General features: G+C 39.0%; 2 protein-coding genes across 12 annotated transcripts in view; one reads left to right on the top strand and one right to left on the bottom strand.

Annotated features, from left to right (window-relative positions):
• Window positions 1–1,479, bottom strand: part of mark1 (MAP/microtubule affinity-regulating kinase 1) — a 40,947-nt gene extending 39,468 nt beyond the window's left edge. For both annotated transcript variants that reach the window (XM_028565109.1, XM_028565119.1), the window contains exon 1: window positions 1,375–1,479. The gene's annotated coding sequence lies outside the window, so the exon portion shown is untranslated. The remainder of the gene's footprint in view (window positions 1–1,374) is intronic.
• The window catches only part of LOC114546308 (NACHT, LRR and PYD domains-containing protein 3-like), a 45,967-nt gene that overhangs the window by 2,545 nt on the left and 22,034 nt on the right, over window positions 1–21,388 (top strand). For 4 of the 10 annotated variants that reach the window (XR_003691036.1, XM_028565007.1, XM_028564989.1 and 1 more), the window contains exons 2-12: window positions 2,423–2,499; window positions 6,623–6,675; window positions 8,301–8,405; window positions 8,524–8,577; window positions 8,935–10,693; window positions 10,811–10,984; window positions 12,267–12,437; window positions 13,183–13,353; window positions 16,059–16,223; window positions 16,545–16,718; window positions 21,085–21,255. Coding sequence is in view for 9 of the 10 variants with exons in the window: in XM_028565007.1 (XP_028420808.1) it covers window positions 6,651–6,675; window positions 8,301–8,405; window positions 8,524–8,577; window positions 8,935–10,693; window positions 10,811–10,984; window positions 12,267–12,437; window positions 13,183–13,353; window positions 16,059–16,223; window positions 16,545–16,718; window positions 21,085–21,255 (2,969 nt within the window). In the remaining variant the exon portion in view is untranslated. Of the gene's footprint in view, window positions 1–143; window positions 392–2,024; window positions 2,339–2,422; window positions 2,500–6,622; window positions 6,676–8,300; window positions 8,578–8,934; window positions 10,694–10,810; window positions 10,985–12,266; window positions 12,438–13,182; window positions 13,354–16,058; window positions 16,224–16,544; window positions 16,719–21,084; window positions 21,256–21,388 lie in introns of those variants that run through there. The other 6 variants (XM_028564996.1, XM_028565017.1, XM_028565048.1 and 3 more) reach the window with 6 other exon arrangements.

The raw sequence follows: 21,388 nt of genomic DNA, 5'->3' as shown, positions 1-21,388 counted from the left end.
GACTGACAATCTGTGCGTTCGGGAAAAGTCCAGAAGGCACAAAGAAAGTCTAATAAAGCGATATTAACAGCCAACATCAGGGGGCGCTAATATGATCACTTATAGGCCTATGCTCTGTGTAAAAAAAAAAAACTGAGGAAGAAGAGTAGGCCTACCGCAAGGCGAAATCAAATCGCCGGCAGATTGGGCTGGGTTTACCCAGTCTAATAAGCCTACATCATTAGACGTGACAATGGCTATGAGAAAATGTAAGGAGAAAGGTGGATGTGAAAAATTCAAAGAAAAGAGGGCCAAGTCTCTCGAGACTGATGCAGCAAAATGCAACAAGCTCACAGAGGGACATGATGAGGGACAGACAGCAGAGTTAATTTCACATCAGCAAGAGGTACAGGTAAGTGCCAGGAGCAGGACACATTATAATAGACTGCCTTAATCCCTATTTTAGCGAATTGCATAGTCAGCTATCAACATGGGTGTGCATCACGATTATGAAAATTACCGTGCAATTTGCTGCTGTCAAACTTAACGTGTTTAATCATTTCTGTTAGGTTAATTTGAAACATTATACGCGTTAGAAATTAATCGCGGGTTGACTGCGATTTCACTTTGTTGTATATGAGAGGTTGTAGTCAGTGTTGTGCCGGTGTCGTGCCAAGGTACTTATCCCCGCCAGGATTTGTATCCCCTGGCCGCGGGAGCGCGCGTGCAGTCGGAGAGGAGCTTCGGTCCCCCTACAGGTTGTCTAGTACAGCTGAAGCAAAACGTTACATAGTGGAAGACTGACAGCGCTTTCCAAAGTAACAAGGATCTTGTTTATCTACATAAATAGGTGTATTTGTCTGTTACATTAAGGCGACGTGTGAATTGTTTAAGGCGCCGTTTATTATTGTGGATTATTCGACAGTGTTTTTCAAAGTTCCATATTGACATGCTCCGTAGCTATGCCTAGTATCTACGTTAGTCATGTAGCTTAGTGAACAATATCTTTTCCTCGTCTTTGCTAACCCGTCCCTCCCTGCCCTCTAACCTGATTTCTGTTTTAATGTAATTTAGTTTAATATGGCTGTTCAGTTAAACGCTTTGTTCACCTGTCTGCCATATAGGTTACAGAGGGGATACACAAAATATCAGGGCATTTTTCACCTGATATAATGTGTATCCCCTCTCCTAACATGCAAAGGGTCTTTCCTGCCATCATGTGTGTTATTTTCTGACTTTATCAAGTCACAATAAATAACTTGAGATAATATGGACATGTCTGCTGTTTTCTAGCCAAAGTTACATAGGGGATACACATAATATCAGGTGAATTCAGAGTAAGTAAGAACTGTAAAAAATGTCAGCCCGCCAGTCTGAGAGCCTCTAAGAGTAAACCTGAAAACTTTGGTTGGGACGCCTCGTCGTGGCACCGCCCAGCGACCGAAACAGACCTGACGGAGACGTTGGGACAGGAAGGGGGATCGTGAGGAGGGCGCGTGGTCATGCTCTTCATTCATACGTTCACATAAACAGGAATCATTAATGCTGAGTCGTCCGACGGGCAAACGCTCACCCGGGACGACGCTCGGTGATAGAATAATGGCCCCTCCCACCAATAAATACCTAAACCCACCCACTGACAAATACTAAAATACGTCACACTGCTTCGTCCGGGTCTACAGCCGGCACGGCGAGGAACCTTCGTCTACAGTCGGAGAACAAAAACTAAATTTACACGTCTCAAACAAACAGTCTTAAAAAAAAAACTGAGCAGAGAGTGAAAGGAGAGGACAGATGAAACGCCTCGGGAAAACGAGATGGCGTGCTGCTAGTTTTTCTTCTTGACGTTGTTGTTTGAGGCGAGCCGGGGCCGCGGTGCCGGGATCAGGCTCCCCAACGGGACTCGACTCCGAGCCACTTCGAAGAGCTTGGAGAAAACCTGGAGGAAACCTGTGCACACACCCACACACACACACACACACACACACACACACACACACACACACACACACACACACACACACACACACACACACACACACACACACACACACACACAGGTGTGACGAGGTAAAAAGTGTCTCGCGATATCAGTACACAAGTGCAGAGCACAAGTTTTCTGAAAAATAGTGTTAAAATCTTGTCTCGTCTCGATCTCGTGAGCTGCGGGTCTCGACCCACCTTTACTTCTTTCTATCTGACGTCATTAAAGGCAGTCTGGGCGGGAGTTGAGAATAAAAAAGGGAGTGGCTCCTGAGGTTGGACTTTGACTTTTCCTTTTATGAGAGCTGTGAAGTTAATAACTAAACTGCTCATTTCCCTCTCATTAACAATAACTGGGCTCACAGGAGAACTGGCTGTAAGTATAAAAAGAGGCTTCATGATATTTTATTTCAGTTACTTGTAAGATTTCCTGTGTGATGTGTATTCTTTACTTCTACAGTGAGAGCAGCTGGAGGAAATAATGCAGAATAGGAAACTGCTTCAGCCGGGCTAAAGATCCAGAGACATCCCAGCGTGGTAAGCTGATGACTCACTTTTATTATTAACTATCACTGATTTATGCTTGATCACTCTGATTTTAAAACATTCACGGTGAGAAATAATGGATTTCTCTCTGTTCAGCTCAGTCTGAAGCAGAAATAAAAAAAATAGCTCAGACTTACAGCTGACACCCTTATCTGTCTGATCAGGAGGATGATAACTTGTCTATGGTACTGTATACCTGTCTCACCTCACGTCTACACAGAGGATGACTCATTGTCATTCCTACCTAACAATGTTGTTTTGTTGCATAACATAGGTTGAGTATGAATGTAGAATAGAGCCATACTATTCACTGGCCCACTCTCATGGCAGGGACTCAACCATTCTCACCTGACTTCATTCATTTCAGCTTGAAGGACCACTTGTAGAATTCTACATCTTTGGCTTGAGTCTGAGTCACAATGTTGCATTTATGTGTCCTGTGGCTCTCGTTGCTTCACATTATGTTTACATGTGGATTGTTGTTTTTCTTTTTCTCTGTTTATTGCTTCTTGTTTTTATTGTTCCTATCTATTGATCTTTATTGTAAGTGCAGCTCACTTACTGGTAACTTCCAGCTGACACACCCTAAACAGTTGGATCAGGAGGGTTATAAGCGGTCTAAGACATACCTGTGGCACATCTCACGCCTACTCACAAGATAACTCATTTACATTCCTGACACCTAAAGGGAGGCAAAAACTGATGGTACTATTTTTAGTTGCATAACATAAGTAGGGAAGGAAAGCCAGACATCTTCTGAATGCCTTCGGCCTCTAGTTTGTGGTTGTTAAGTTTTCTGTTGCTGTGATTATCCTCATAGTCACAACAGATCATTTTATAAACCCAACTCTTAAAGCTATAGTATTATTAGTGATGGGCCCAACAGGCAACTCATATCATCTCCTCAGGCTAAACCTCACAGGGATTCATGGGTGTAGGTCCAGTTATCACCCCCTCCCAGGCTTGGCTCCAGTAGGTGCCCCTCTGCGCTCCTTAAGCCGCCTACACATGATCTGTGTTTAAACCATGAGGTAGGGTGTAGATCATACTGCAGGCAGAGAGGCAAAGCAGCCAGGTATACATCAATATTGCTACTGGCTTTGGTTGCGGCTTGAAAGGTCAGCGACAACAAAGTCAAAGTTGAAATAATTTGAACTTTGAGCGACAATTTCTAGCGGTGCACCACGCCAAAGGTAGCGTTTCCTCTGAGTTGTCTCCACCGCTCTCCCCCATACAAAAACAATGGCACAGCCAGCGCAAAGCAGCTTTATTCTGGGCCTGTTGATGCCTCTACAATTGACCGTTCACAGCTAAATGCCACGAAGATTAATAAGCATAGCTACATATGTCTGCTCCAAGGTAAGTAAAGCTAGCGAGTTAACTCATGGCAGTTTGTGTAAATGTGACGTTATTTGAATCTATTGATACGTGTTCACGGAGGCGTTTTTGTTGGTTTTTACGTGGCGGACAACACGAAAATGTGAAGTAATGTATTTCAATGGGAAGCGTATTTTGTGGCCACAGCACGAAAATGGTAGGGAGTAATATAAAAAGCCGAAAATCCGCGGCGCGTCTCCCGGCGTTTAAGGCGCCCTTTCCCCGTTAGTTTTTTCCTAAACCCAACCTCCGCCATCCCGTTATTGTGGCGTGTCCCCAGCGGGCCGCCTCGCGGGTGCCTCAAGCTTATGGAGCGACCATTTCGGCCGCCTCCCGGCATCCTTTCCCCGAGAAAATAATAATGACATTTACACGTAAAAAACGAGAAAAATGTCTCCGTGAAAACACATCAATAGATTTAGGGCCGGGACACATCATGCCGATTATCGGCCGTGGGACAGTCTGGTGAGGTCAGTGACTCAAATCTGTTCCGTGTGACCCGTGCCGTCATCCGTCTGGGGGGCTGTCGGCGTTCATTTTGGCCGACCTGATGTTCGGTTGGCGGCAGGGCCGTCGAGACTCACACGGAAATGACGAGCGGAATGAGATGAAAATCTTTTAAACTGACCTTTGTTGAGCTGAAATGAAGACTGATTCAGCAACTGCACGGCCTATTTCTCACTTAAAATGTTTTCAGAAACACGTTTCAGTGAACTATTTTAGTACAATATTAGATTGTATTCTGAACGGCCGCCATGACAGTCCAGGTCTGAATTTCCGGAGAAAACAAACCCATGTGACGCATTCGTCCAATCAGCTGCCGGTTTTCATTTCTTGGGCAACATTACAGATTAGTTAACAGTTGTGGTTTTATATAGCATTATTATCGAAAGTAGTAAAGTTAGAACATTAGATACTTTATTATTCCGTAGGAAATTCAGGCAGCCTGATAGCTGTTAGCCTGTCAAGCACATGTTGCTATCGACACAGATAATTTAGCAAGAGGTTGATGGTCATTGAACATATCCCTCCACTGCATATTGCAGCCCTTTCTGTCGTGCCCTGGAGGATATGTCCATATATATAATATGCTGCATTACTTCAAAACCAATCACTTATACCAATAGGTATGGAGCTCAACCCAGCCATGGCTATGTGTCTGGTTCTCAATTATTTGACGGGCGTAGTAACAATAACTAGGGGGCGTGGATTTTGCGAACGGTCAATTATACCTGTTATAGAGTGACAGTTAACACAGCTGTTGTAATAACATGAATAAAATGTAATTTTAACTGAGATTATGTACTAACTTTAGCAAGCTAAGCCAACTAGCTGAATTTATAAAGAGTCACTGCTTTAACACTAACCATGATGCCTTCATTGGAATATAAGAAAAGGAAATTAATAGATGTGGACTAAAAGTAGTCATTTTGTCAAGTAGTCATGTATTTTTTAAATATAAGCTATTTATTTATTAAACAATATCAGGCCCGGATTGGTTAAGTGGGACCACCGGGAGAATTCCCGGTGGGCCGGTCTGGTTATTTGGTTGTGGGCCGGTGTTCAGGTATGGCACTGGGTTGAAATCATAGTTGAATATTATGTAATTAATACAATGTATCTTGTTCTTTATTTAATCTGTGATTACTTATTTGCACAGAAACAGATTCTGATATTGTTCAACATCATTGGGTTGTTGTTAAGATGTTAACTTTTCTAATAAATCTACATTGCGAAGCAACACTTGGAATAGTGATATTTTACAAAATCCACCGAATTACAAGGATGTAGAGAACAGGGCGCTATTGCAGACTTATATACTAAGGTTTTGATTACATTTTTTTTAATATAGTCATTCGTGAAGTAAAGTGGGCCGGTCTAAGGCATGAAAATCCAGGGCTGAGTCCCAATCCGGCCCTGAACAATATTGACTCCTCTGTATTTACATTACTGCCTCATTTATTTATTTCAGGGTGTATTTAATAGGCATGTTTTTATATGTATGTATGTATGTATTTGTTTATTACTAAATAAAATGGCATTTCATACAACCTGCCAGTAGCTCCTTACAAAACACTGATTGGTCAAACAGTGTGATGAACAAATGTGATATCACACTGTTAAAAAACGTTTTTTTTTTAACCAATGATTCTGTATGCTGATCTAACAGCTGATTGGTTCAGAATCATCTTAACAATATGGCGTTTATAATTTTCTTTTTTATTGTTGAACTGGAGAGATATAGATTGTTATTGTCTGATTTGAAGCTTCTTTCTGTTAACAGAACACATGTTGTGTGGTTGACGTTTATCAGTCAGAGAGACTAAAGACTTTCAGACTACAGATCATCTACAGCAACCGATCACATGTAGGGCATTTAAAGAGGCTACTCTGTCATAATACAATATAAATAATAAAACGTACATATATATATGGGTCTGATAACATTTAAATACATCGGAATCAGATCTAACAGGATGTGAGTGTTTCTGTGACTTCCTGTTCAGACTGAAGGCTGCTTCGAATGGTTGGAAACGGTCCGAAACCTACTGCTGCCGCCTGCTAACATCTACTTTACGAGCTCGTCTCGAACGAGTCTAACGACTAACTTGCTCTTTGTCTTCTCATTATTAATAATAACTGGGTGCACAGGAGAACTGTATGGAAAGATGCTTTATGATATAAAATCACTTTCTGACTTCAGCTCCTTACCTGTGTGATGTTTATTCTTCTACAGTGAGAGCAGCTGGGTGAAGAAATGCAGAATGGGAAACTGCTTTAGCCGGCGTGGTAAGATGATGGCTCACAGGCTGTATACACACCATTCTCTGATGAAACATACACACTTCAATTTTACTCAATAAAGCTGTCATACAGCGGCCATGTTATGACTCACACTTCACATGACTTTCTGGAGCCTCAGCAGTGAGATAACAAAAAGGTCTAAAAGAAAAGAAACACTTAGAGATTATTTTGGGCCTTTCTGTCTTTTATTGACAGAATACAGTTGGTAATATTTTCTTTCTCAGGATGGCAAAAGCATGACCGCCTTACTCTCCCTCTGATTGGCTTACCTTGATATTCTTCTCCTAACCCTGATCAATCTCACTCCTAGTGCCTAAATCCAACCAACCCAAACAATATGGCAACAAGTACGAGCCAATCACAGGCAGAGTAGGGCGAGTCATGACTTTGCCATCCTATACAGAAACATGACATACAGTTAGGTGACTTTGAGTCCTTGAGACTTTGATGTATTATTATTATTATTATTATTATTATTATTATTATTATTATTATTATTATTGATGGGGAGACAGGAAATGTTGGCAGACAGAGAGAGGGAAGATATGTGGTACCCATCTTAGATTGTTTGTCCTCCCTCAAACCTAAAAGCAACTTGTAAACATCTGAGTAGAGATTAGAAGCCGAAAACTGTCCGTCAGCCTCCCTCACCACCTTATCCTTCAGCTGACAGCTCTGCTTCTCATTTTGGTTTTTAACTTGGAATCCTTTTTAAATATTAACAAACATTTCAGCCGCTGTGGACTTGTGTCCCGCAAGTGGTTTCAGGATAATGCACAAAACATAAACACTGGTACAAGCCTACAGCTGACACGGAAAGCGGAAAGTGACGGGTGATCTGAGACTCCGTTTCCTGATTGTCGGTCAACGGTTAATGACCGGTTAACATTTAATTTCATTGTGCTTTCTTTTGGAAGGCTTGCTGCCAAAAATCGTCACTTACCAGCTAATTAAGTAGACTTAACCATTAGCTTCTGCAGTAACGGTATCCGTTTGCTGTTGTACAATACAATTGTGTCTTGACTAACATTAGTGGATAACTGCAGTGGATGCTGTGACGTAAGTTAACGTTACTTTACTTACCACAAAGATGTTGCCAGTGAGTTTCGGTCATGGTATAATCTTGTCTTGGATGGAGCTGTGAACTTTCCAGCATGTGTGTGTGTGTGTGAGCGTGATCGCGTACAGCGGGGCAGGGGTGGAGACTTCTTCTTTGGTGTTTATTTGGAGTGGCATTACTGAGAGATACTTTGCTGAAACAACGGCACACAACGAGAGATCTCTATTGGTATTATGAGAAGCATAAAAATATTTTCATTCATTATGAAACTGTGGTGGGAAAAATTACACTATGACGGGGCCACAGTCTGGCTGATGTATGGGAACACTGCATTTTTCCTTTTGTAGTTATTATATAATAGATATGGGCTGGTCAATATGAATTTAAATGTTTAAGTCCTGTTTATCACATTTCTACCAAGCTTTATTTGTTCTTGATTTCTCAGATCTTTGCTAAATCAGCTCTAACAAACCGCATCTCTGAACCTGTTTATAGCAGTTCATGAGTTGATGAGTTGTGGTTCCTGATTATTTTGTCTATGCTTAATCAGCTGAAACTCAGAGGGGAGCAGTCTCCGCCAAGCATGGAGGTATCGTCAGCATACCTCACTTTAGCGGTGTTCATGTTGGAGGGAATCTAACGGTCAACACGCACGGTAATGTTTCGCCCGGGTTTATCAAAACCAATAAAACCCATATTTATGTTTGATTATGTACCGGATTAAAATGTAACCAACAAAATTTCTCAGGAGATGTTTCATGTTTCTGTTTCAGCCTTGTCTCCTGACAGGAAGGATGAGACAAAAGCTATTTCTTCCCAAAACAAAGGTATTGTGTTTAACAGATTTTTTACAATCAAATGATGAAAAAAAATTCACCTTAATTCTGGGATACAATAAAACTAGACTAAATTATTACACAGGTTCTGTAGAGATTAAATTGTTGAAGCTAAAATGTTTTTCTTTTCTGTTGTCTGTCCATCTTATACTTCACATGTTTTGTTTGCTAACATAAATATTGTTAGCCTTCCAGCATCTGAGCATCTTGTTGGTGTAATGATCTAAAAAGAATCAGAGTTTATTTAGGGTTAAGGTTAGGTGAAAATCTAGCATACATGCATACTGTATTTGCTAACTTGGAAGAGTATGTGAAAATAATGTAGCTATGATTTCATTCATCTTTCAGCAAACATCCAAAGATGCCGAGATAAGTTAAAATCTTTCCTTGAATATACAACAAAGGATCTGTCACAAGGAACAAAGGTAGATGGATCAAAGACTCCTTTACACAAGATCTATACGGAGCTTTACATCAGACAAGGAGGCAGTGGGGAGGTTAATAGTGAACATGAAGTGGTTAACTTGGAATGCAAAAGGAGTTCGAGCGAGGATGAGAAAATCCAGGTCAATGACATTCTTCAACCTTTATCAAACAAAGAAAACCCTCCTCAGAGAGTTCTGACGAAGGGAATCTCTGGCATTGGAAAATCTGTCGCTGTGCAGAAGTTCACTCACGACTGGGCAACAGGAAAAGCCAACAAAACTATTGATTTCATATTTCCATTCACATTTAGAGACTTAAACTTGATAAAAGATAAGGATTGGAGTCTTGTGACGTTAATAGGTCACTATTTTGACGAAGTGAAGGATTTGAAAGAGTCAGACTACAGTGAGTCAAGTGTTTTGTTCATCTTCGACGGCCTGGACGAAAGCCAATTACCTCTGGACTTCAACAACAACGAGATGTTCCGCGATGTTACAAAGACCACAACATTAGACGTCCTGCTGACCAACTTAACCTCAGGGAAACTGCTGCACAAAGCCTCAGTCTGGATCACAAGTAGACCAGCTGCAGCCGCTAAGATTCCTCCTGAGATCTTCCACAGGGTGACCGAGGTACGAGGCTTTAATGATGAGCAGAAGGAGGAGTACTTTCAGAAGAAAGTTAGTGACAAGGATATGGCTCAGAAGATCATCGATCATCTTCAGTCAAAGACGCAAAGAAGTCTGTACATCATGTGCCACATCCCAGTCTTCTGTTGGATTTCAGCCACGGCTCTCCAGAGTCTCCTAACAGAAACAGAAGAAGCTGAGTTGCCGAAGACTGTGACTGAAATGTACACACACTTCCTGATCATCCAGACAAAGCTGAAGGAATATCAGGAAGGTGAAACAGACAAATATGTGATCATAAAATTGGGAAAGCTGGCATTTGAACAGCTTCAGAAGGGCAACATACTCTTCTATGAAAATGAGTTTAAAACTTGTGGAATTGATCTGAAACAAGCTGCAGTTAATTCAGGAGTTTGTACACAGATCATAAGAAAAGAATCTGGTCTTCACAAACAAGAGATTTACTCCTTCATTCATTTAAGTGTTCAGGAGTTTCTGGCAGCTCTGTACGTGTTAGAGACTTTCTTAGATAGCGGAGAAAATCTGCTTTCCTGGCAGACAAGGGTGGAAGTGCCATCAGAGAAAGGAGAACGTGCCATCTTCCTCCTCCACCAGAACGCAGTGGATATGGCTTTGGTCAGCGATAATGGACAATGGGACTTGTTCTTGCGCTTCCTGCTCGGTCTGTCACAGGATAAAAATCAGGAGCTTCTTCAGGAACGAGTTGGATTCAAAGGAAGACGTCCACAGAGCAACCAGGAGACAATCAAGTTCATTCACGAGAAGATCAAGAAACTGTCCAACAGCGAGAAGAGCATCAACCTGTTCCACTGTTTAAATGAGTTGGGTGACCAGTCTCTGGTAGAGCAAGTCCAAAAGTACCAGAGCTCAGGAGATTTTGTTAAACTCTTACCTGAACATTGGTCAGCTCTGGCCTTTCAGCTGCTCGTTTCTAATGAAGACCTGGATGTCTTTGACCTGGAGAAATACGAAGGTTCAGAGGAAGTTCTGGAGAGGCTGCTGCCAGTGCTCAAGGCATCAAAGAAAGCTTCGTAAGTACTCAACCTCGAGAAACCCAACAGCTCTGCAGCTCTCCAGTTGTGTTTCAGTGTAGAGAACAGAAGGAAGTGTAAGTTAAATGTTAACAGTCATTTTATTTTTAACTTTAGGTTAAGTAACTGTAACCTCACCGACAGATGTTGTGAGAACATTTCATCAGTTCTCAGCTCAAAGTCTTCTGGTCTGGAGGAGTTAGACATGAGTGGAAACAATCTGCTGGACTCTGGAGTGAAGCTGCTCTCTGACGGTCTAAAAAGTCCCAACTGTAAACTCCAGAGACTCTGGTAAGAACATTCAGATGCACAGTATGTTTGTGGTGATTCATAATACAAGTAATGTGGACTTTGGGACACTTAAACTGGGAGTAGTTTACTTTTCTTTCATGTTACAGTGAACATAGATGAAGATTCCCTTCAGATATTTAATATAATATCATGTGGTGATAATGTACATTTACCATCTTTAATTATTCTCTGTTTTTCTCAGAGTCAGTTTCTGGAGGATATCAGTTTTAACTTTGTCCAGAGATAGCTCCTTGCTTAGCACAAAGCTCCACTAAAAGAGATAAACTCACCTCCAACACCTCCAAGTCTGTCTGATGTACATGTTACATGTAGCTAACAAGATTTAACATGTTGAAAGGCGGAATACTTCCCTTTTTAATGGGGCTGCTACTATTCTTTCTGCTAAGCTAAGCTAAACACATTCTGCACCTAAACTAAAGTGGATACACAGAGATGAAAATATACATAACAATATCTGACTCTGGGGACATTTAACATGTAAGTTAGTCTCCAGCTGGCTAAAACTCTCCTGTTGACTGCACTCCCGACAATGTCCCAATTCTGATGTTCAACATATGTGAGTCAGGTCTAATTATTAATATTTTCTATTATTATTATTTATTATTATTATTATTAGTTTTAACACCTCAAAGCTTCATGAAGCAACATAGAACTAAATGAAACTGTCACCTCCATGCAACATCATAGACTAAAGACCAGTTCAGACCAAAGATTCACGATGAGTCAAAATCGTAATAATATTTTTAGTCAACACTTTGTCGACTAGAGACACTAGAGCGAGTATTGTGGTTGTTAGCACACTTTGAATCAAAGTGATGAAATGTTATCATACACTCCGACATTTTTCAGGTATTTGAGGCCATTTCCACACTAAAAGTCTTTTCACATTATTATTAAATAAATGGTTTATAACACACTATATGAAGTTGTGAGTACATATATATAAGGACATGTTAAGTATTTATTAATGTAGCTTGTTTGTTGTTATTATAACTTCTATGTAAAATGTTTTATATGATTACGGCTGTTTTACTGTGTTGTTATTAATGAATTGTTCATACAGCAGCCTCCCCTTGGTCTCCACAGGAGGAGTTATAGATGTTAACACATTAAGAAACACTAAATCTGCTCACAGCTACATTAAAGTTATAAAACATTTATTATATTATTTATTTTTATTTATTTTATAATTAGTCTCTTCAACAAAAAGTTAGAACACAAAACAAACCCTGATCTGATAACTGTGTTTAAATGTCTCCAGTCTGAACTCCTGCAGGTTAACAGCAGCCTGCTGCAAGTCTTTGACCTTTGCCCTCAGCGACTCCTCTGATCTCAGAGAACTCAACCTGAGCTACAACTACCTGAAGGACCAGGGGGTGGAGCTGCTCTCTGATTGGCTGAGGAAACCGCAGTGTAAACTGGAGATACTGAGGTGAGACTTCTCAGACAGTTTTCTGTAATTCTTTCTTCCCTGGACACCTGTCCTGAGAATAATATCATTTATCTAGCTTTTATTTTCAGATAATTTTAGTGTTAGTCAGACTCAGACTTCAAACATGGTTTAATCTGGCGCTTCATCCTAGCACAGTACAGTTAAAGAAAAACATTTACTGTTCGATACAACCATTCTGAGTTCTTGGCAGAGACGTTGTGGACTGGAGACACTGGAGTGAATATTGTGGTCATTATCATACATGGAATAAAAGTGATAAAATGTTGTCACATATTCAGGTTTTCAGACAGTTTTTAGGTATTTGAAGCCATTTTCACACTAAAAGTCTATTTACATTATTATTACATAAATGGTTTATAACACATTATAATGTAGTTGTGAGCACATACTGGATAAGGGCATTTTAAGTGTTTATTAAGGTAGCATGTTTGTTGTTATCATAACTTCTATGAAACATGTTTTATATGATTACAGCTGTTTTACTGTGTGGTCATTAATGCTCTGTTCATACAGCAGCCTCCCCTTGGTCTCCACAGGAGGAGTTATACAGTAGATGTTAACACATTAAGAAACACTAAATCTGCTCACAGATACATTATAGTTGTTGTACAACATTTATTATATTATTATATTTTTATTTATTTTATATTTGTTTTCTTCCACAAAAAGTTAATACACAAAACAAACACTGATCTGAAATCTGTGTTTAAATGTCTCCTTCCAGTCTGAGATCCTGCTGGTTAACAGCAGCCAGCTGCCGGACTTTGACCTCTGTCCTCAGCGACTCCTCTGATCTCAGACAACTCAACCTGAGCAACAACAACCTGAAGGACCAGGGGGTGGGGCTGCTCTCTGATTGGCTGCAGAAACCCCAGTGTAGACTGGAGATACTGAAGTGAGACTTCTCAGACAGTTTTCTGTTTTTTTCCCTGGACACCTGTTCTGAGAATAATATAATTTATCTAGCTTTTAATTTCAGACCATTTAAGTGTCAGAATTTCCCCCGTTGATCTATTTCTATTTTGGAGTATCTGTTGTAGATGATCAGGCCGTGTGATGCTTTATAATCCCCACAGTGACTGTGTTTACATTCTTTCATTCAATGTGTTATGCAACAGTGAGCTACACACACAGATTCATAGAGCTGGAGTTACATCCAGTAACTTCTACCATTATTGTCTCGTTACTCAACAGGAGACGACGGTAATCACTGCAGTGTTTCCCATACATACAGTACAGGCCAAAAGTTTGGACACACCTTCTCATTCAATGCGTTTCCTTTTTATTTTCATGACTATTTACATTGTAGATTCTCACTGAAGGCATCAAAACTATGAATGAACACATATGGAATTATGTACTTAACAAAAAAGTGTGAAATAACGGAAAACATGTCTTATATTTTAGATTCTTCAAAGTAGCCACCCTTTGCTTTTTTATTAATAAGGGAAAAAATTATCCACTAATTAACCCTGACAAAGCACACCTGTGAAGTGAAAACCATTTCAGGTGACTACCTCATGAAGCTCATTGAGAGAACACCAAGGGTTTACAGAGTTATCAAAAAAGCATGTTGAAAGGTGGAATACTTCACTTTTAATGGGGCTGCTACTATTCTTTGTGCTAAGCTAGGCTAATCACATTCTGCAACTTACAATTTAATCTACAACTCAAGAGTTGTTTGAATGACAGAAATCTGCTCAGATGAGATCTAAATGAGTGCAACAGGACATGTATAGTACAGAACAGCGTGTTTAGCATCCCCAAAACAAAATACACTTCAAAAAATGTAAATAGTAGGGCTGTCAGCATTAACGCGTTAATCGCGATGCGATTAAGTGCCAAACACAGTGCGTACATTTTTTTTTTATAGCATTAATCGCGTGCCACCATTTATTCAATTTTTTCTACTATTTTGACCCTTTGCCGCACCTTTACTTATCATCAAGTTGCCATACTTCCTCCTAACACATCCTACTGCTGCAGGCTGCAGGCATGATGGAGAAATGCAGCAGCAACACAATTCTGAATGGCGCTTTTTATTTTCCAAAACTCCCGGACGGCTCGTAGACAAGTCGAAAGCCATATGCACATTGTGTAAAGCCAAATAAAAATAAATAAGTAAATAAAGTAAATAAATAATAAACTAATACAAATCTTAAAGTCAAGTTCATAAAGTAACTTTCTTTGCATTCATTTGTTTCCCAATCAAGATACACTTTTAAGAATTGCTTTCCACTGTTAATATGTACTTAAAAACAGTTCTGAAATGCAAAATAATAGAATTTTAATAATGTGATAAAACATGCGATTAATCACGATTAACTATAGAAATTCAGTAACTAATCACGATTAAAACAATTTATCATTTGACAGCCCTAGTAAATATTTATTTCTTTCTAAATTGTCTGATAAAGTTATGTAGTCATTGTGTTCACCTTTGTTTGACTAGTTTATTATTAAACTCAGCCATCACGCGCTGCACTGTCACATCCTGCACACCCCACCACCACAAGTATATTCTCAACCTGTGGGAAACACTGCACTGTGTTCACATGCATTCATTTTTACAAAGGGATGGTCTGCTGTGTCATCACTTTGTTAATGTTTGTTCCTGTAAAGGAAAAGATTCTTTAACTTCTTCAATGTTGTATTCTTCAATGTCTTCTTCAATAAACTCCACAGCATCAGAAACACAAGCAGCCAATCACAGTTGCATTCCCCATGTGGTATCTCTGTCAACGCCGTAACCCCAACATGTAGGCACATATCTCTGCAGCTATGGTGTAACTTCACAGCTTACAGACTTAGCCACTGTAGGTACGACGCAGAAATCTGACTCTAGCTGCAGGCGAGCTGGTTACAGCAGTCAAGACGTGGAGTAATAAAATCATCTGACGGTCTCCAGATCTCCAAAACAGAGAAAAAAGTTTTATTTTAGCCTTTGACCTGATGAGGAAAAAGCTGCTGACGATGACAGAATTTGTCTGTTGAATTGTAACGCTGAGTCAGAACTTATACACAGATTTGTTTACTTTGTGACACATAGCCATGTGACAAAAATTCATCCAATCAGTGACTGATTGTATAAAAATGTGTTTTTACCTGTTTCAACTGTTTTTATATTTTTGTAAAATAACTTATCAAACAAATTTATTTTTTAATTTTTTAATTTTTTTAAATGTGTTTATGCCATGTGATATACTGCTCAACGACAGGATATATTTCTGCTTCTGGCCATGGTTGCACTTGTTAATTTGAGATGCACGACTTGCAGATATAATTAAAAATGCTCAGTAATATCTTGATGTTTCAAGGTTTTGGTTGTTATTATAACTTCCATGAAACAATTTTTAACATGTTATATGATTACAGCTGTTTTACTGTGTTGTTATTAATGCTCTGTTCATACAGCAGCTTCCCCTTGGTCTCCACAGGAGGAGTTATAGATGTTAACACATTAAGAAACACTACATCTGCTCACAGATACATTATAGTTGTTAGAAACCATTTATTATATTATTATATTTTATATTTTTTTCTTCCACAAAAAGTAAGAACACAAAAGAAACTCTGACCTGTTTAAATGTCTCCTTCTAGACTGAGATCCTGCATGTTATCAGCAGACAGCTGCAAGTCTTTGACCTTCAGAGACTCCTCTGATCTCAGAGAACTCAACCTGAGCCACAACAACTTGGAGGACCAAGGGGTGGAGCTCCTCTCTGATTGGCTGAGGAAACCCCAGTGTAGACTGGAGATACTGAAGTGAGACTTCTCAGACAGTTCTTTCCTGGACACCTGTTCTTAAAATAATATAAGTTATCTAGTTTTAATTTCAGATAATTTAAGTGTTAGTCAGACTCAGACTGCAACCATGTTTTAATCTTGTGCTTCATCCTAGCACAGTACAGTTAAGTAAAACATTTACAGTTTGATACAACTCAAGTAGCAGCCAATGAGTCAGCGTATTATGGTTGTCAACCTTGAGAAAAACAAATGCTCTGCAGCTCGCTGGTTGTGTTTAAGTGTAGAGAACAGAAGGAAGTGTAAGTTAAATGTTATCAGTCATTTTGTTTTTAACTTCAGGTTAAGTAGCTGTATGCTCACCGGCAGATGTTGTGAGAACATTTCATCAGTTCTCATCTCGAAGTCTTCTGGTCTGGAGGAGTTAGACCTGAGTGGAAACAATCTGCTGGACTCTGGAGTGGAGCTGCTCTCTCACGGTCTAAAAAGTCCCAACTGCAAACTTCAGAGACTTCAGTAAGAACATCAGTATGTTTGTGATGATTCACAATACAAGTAATACGGATTTTGGGACACTTAAACTAGGAGTAGTTTACTTTTCTTTCATGTTACAGTGAACATAGATGAAGATTCCCTTCAGATATCTTATATCATGTGGTGATAATGTACATTTACCATCTTTAATCATTCTCTGTTTTTGTTAGAGTCGGATGTTTCTGGTGGATATCAGTTTTACCTTTGTCTAGAGATAGCTCCTAGCTTAGCATGAAGACTAAAAGCAGGGGGAACTGTTAGCATAGCTCCATCAAAATAGAAAAACTCACCTCCAACACCTCCAAGTCTGTCTGTTGTATATGTTCCATGTAGCTAACAAGATTCAACATGTTGAAAGGTGGAATACTTCACTTTTAATGGGGCTGCTACTATTCTTTGTGCTAAGCTAGGCTAATCACATTCTGCAACTGAACTAAACTGGACACACAGAGATGAAAATATACATAATATTATCTGACTCTGGGGACATTTAACATCTAAATTAGTGTCCAGTTGGCTAAAACTCTCCTGTTGACCGTACTCCTGAAAATGTCCCAATTCTGATGTTCAACATGTGTGAGTCAGGTCTTATTATTTATGATTTCTAATTAGTTTTAACACCTCAAAGCTTCATGAAGTAGAACTAAATGAAACTGTCACCTACACGCAACATCATAGACTAAAGACCAGTTGAGACCAAAGATTCAAAACAGGAGGAGTTAAACACGAAATCTGCATTATAGTAATTATACAACATTTAGGTAGCACTTTATAATAACTATCCATAATTCATCATTTATTAAGCATTAGTTAACTATTAGTTAATGGTTTGCTCATTATTACTTATTAATTGTTCATACATACAGTGGGGGAAATAAGTATTCAACCCTTGCTGATTTTGCAGGTTTGCCCACTTACAAAGAATGCAAAAATCTACAATTTTAATCATATGTACATTCTAACAGTGAAAGACAGAATCCCAATCAAAAATCCAGAAAATCACATCATATGAATTTATTAAAATTGATAACCATCTGATGAGGAAAAACAAGTATTTGACCCCCTGGACAAACAGCAAGTATTCTGGCTCCTACAAGCCAGTTAGTCTTTCTTTAAGACACAGCCCCAATCCGAACCAATTATCTACATCAAATACACCTGCCTCACCTCGTTACCTGTATAAAAGACACCTGTCAACACCCAAACAACCAGCATCCAACATCACCACCATGGGCAAGACCAAAGAGCTTTCTACAGACATCAGGGACAAGATTGTTGATCTGCACAAGGCTGGGATGGGCTACAAGAGAATCGGAAAGCAACTTGGAGAGAAAAGATCAACTGTCGGTGCAGTTATCAGGAAATGGAAGAAGCACCATACCACCGCCAACCTCCCTCGGTCTGGGCCTCCACACAAGATCTTGCCTCGTGGGGTGTCCCTGATCATGCGAATAGTGAGGAATCATCCCACAACCACAAGGGGGGAACTGATGAATCAACTGAAGGCAGCTGGGACCACAGTTACAAAAGAAACAGTTGGTAACACACTACGCCGTCATGGATTGAAATCCTGCAGCGCACGCAAGGTCCCCCTGCTCAAGAAGAAACATGTACAGGCCCGCATGAAGTTCGCCATTCACCACCTGGACGACTCAGAAGAGGCCTGGAAGAAGGTGATGTGGTCAGATGAGACCAAAATAGAACTTTTTGGCCTCAACTCAACTCGTTGTGTTTGGAGGGCAAAGAACACCGAGTACAACCCAAAGAACACCATCCCCACCGTCAAGCATGGTGGTGGCAACATCATGCTTTGGGGGTGCTTTTCAGCCAAGGGGACGGGACAACTCCATCGTATTGAGGGGAGGATGGACGGGGCCATGTATCGTGGAATTCTGGACCGACATCTCCTTCCCTCAGTGAGAGAGCTGATGATGGGTCGAGGATGGGTGTTTCAGCACGACAACGACCCTAAGCACACCGCCAAAGCAACAAAAGAGTGGCTGAAGAAGAAGCACATCAAGGTTCTGGAGTGGCCTAGCCAGTCTCCAGACCTGAATCAATTGAAAAGCTTTGGAGGGAGCTTAAAATTCGAGTTGCCAGGCGACAACCTCGGAACCTGAATGATTTGGAGGCTGTCTGCAGGGAGGAGTGGGCCAACATCCCTGCCGAAATGTGCACAAACCTTGTCACCAACTATAAAAACCGTTTGACATCTGTGCTGGCCAATAATGGTTTTTCTACAAAATATTAACATGCTGTTTGTCCAGGGGGTCAAATACTTGTTTTTCCTCATCAGATGGTTATCAATTTTAATAAATTCATATGATGGGATTTTCTGGAATTTTCTTTGGGATTCTGTCTTTCACTGTTAGAATGTACATATGATTAAAATTGTAGATTTTTGTATTCTTTGTAAGTGGGCAAACCTGCAAAATCAGAAAGGGGTCAAATACTTATTTCCCCCACTGTAGTTCATCATGAGTAAAGTATTTGTTCACACAATTATAAATGGTTTGTTCATAGTAAATAAGCCTATTAGTTAATGTTTTTTTTCGTCATTATTAATTAATTGTTCTTACATAATTCATCATCAGTAAAGCATTTATTCACATAGTTATAAATGGTTTGTTCATAGTAAATAAGCCTGTCTTGAAAAATATGTTTGTAAGAACATGATTTATACTTAACAAATAATGAAACAACCATTTGGATATGAAATAATTTTCCCATTATAAACCAGTTACTAACTATTGCTAAATGCTTTGTTCATCATTTGTAAAGCACTGCTCCTATGTTAATTCTCATGAATGAAGCATTTGTATACGCACTCATAAATGGTTTGTTCATAGTAAATAAGGCTCTTGGAAGTTATGTTCATAAATAGAAGTTTGACACTTTCTAAGTATTGCAAAAACCATTTGTAAATTAAATAATTTTCCCTTTATAAACTATCTACAAACTAGTAGTAATTTATTTGTTTATCATTTGTAAAGCATAGTTCCTACATTCATTCTAATCAGTAAAGCATTTGTAAATGCAGTTAGTAAATGGTTGGTCCATAGTAAGTAAGCCCATGTAAAATGTTTATCAGTAGGTTTTTTAATAATTCCTACATGATGCATTAACCATTTGTAAATTAAGTAATTTTACCATTATCAACTAGCTACTCAGGAACGTAAACGGTTGTTTATAACTAGCAAGTTAATGATTAACAGACTATCTAGACCTACATTTGTTCATGTCTTAAATAAAATGTTATGATTTAGAAAAAGGCCTAAACTAATAGCTTGGGTGTTAACACATTGGTTACAAATACTTACCAATAATGTAATCCATGATTAACTCATGAGTTACTACTGGTTAGTTAAGTATACTGTGTGAGCCCATCTAAAGTGAGTACTTTCTTTGCTTTACAAACCATTTATAAATGAGTTCCAAAGGCTAACAGAACCTGGACACACACATGTATTGCTCTATTTGGACATGCCTTCAGAAATATGCCTATGGATAGTTAGTGTTAATACATCTTTAACAAGCACTTACCAACACATCAATCCATGATTAACTCATGAGTTACTACTGGTTAGTTAAGTATACTGTGTGAGCCCATCTAAAGTGAGCACTTTCTATGCTTTACAAAGCATTTATAAATGAGTTCCAAAGGCTAACAGAACCTGGACACACATGTATTCAATTTGGACATGGCTTCAGAAATATGCCTATGGATAGTTAGTGTTAATGCATCTTTAACAAGCACTTCACAACACAATAGGGGTTAACTGAAATATCACCTCATTTTATTTTCATTGTAACATAGGAGCAGTGCTTTACAAATGATGAACAAAGCATTTAGAAATAGTTAGTAACTGGTTTATAATAGGAAAATTATTTCATATCCAAATGGTTGTTTCATTATTTGTTAAGTATAAATCATGTACTTACAAACATATTTTTCAAGATAGGCTTATTTACTATGAACAAACCATTTATAACTATGTGAATAAATGCTTTACTGATGATGAATTATGTAAGAACAATTAATTAATAATGATGAAAAAAAACATTAACTAATAGGCTTATTTACTATGAACAAACCATTTATAATTGTGTGAACAAATACTTTACTCATGATGAATTATGTTGTTACTATGTATGAACAATTAATAAGTAATAATGAACAAACCATTAACTAATGCTTAATAAATGATGAATTATGGATAGTTATTATAAAGTGCTACCAACATTTATTATATTATGTATTTGTATTTATTTTATAAATATTCTCTCTCAAAAAAAGTTCGAACTTAAAACAAACTGATCTGAAAACTGTTTAAATATCTCCTTCCAGCCTGAAGAACTGTATGTTAACAGCAGCCAGCTGCCGGTCTTTGAGCTTAGCCTTCAGCAAGTCTTCTGATCTCAAAGAACTCAACCTGAGCTACAACAAACTGGAGGTCCAGGGGGTGAAGCTGCTCACTGATTGGCTGAGGAAAACCCAGTGTAGACTGGAGATACTGAGGTGAGACTTCTCAGACAGTTTTCTGTAATTATTTACACCTGTTCTGAGAATAATATAATTTATGTAGTTTTTAATTTCAGATAATTTCAGTGTTAGTCAAACTCAGACTGCAAACATGTTTTAATCTGGTGCT

This window comes from Perca flavescens, chromosome 2 (assembly GCF_004354835.1).
Source record: "Perca flavescens isolate YP-PL-M2 chromosome 2, PFLA_1.0, whole genome shotgun sequence".
NCBI classification, from domain to species: Eukaryota; Metazoa; Chordata; class Actinopteri; order Perciformes; family Percidae; genus Perca; species Perca flavescens.
This window is presented reverse-complemented; position numbering and strand designations above follow the sequence as displayed.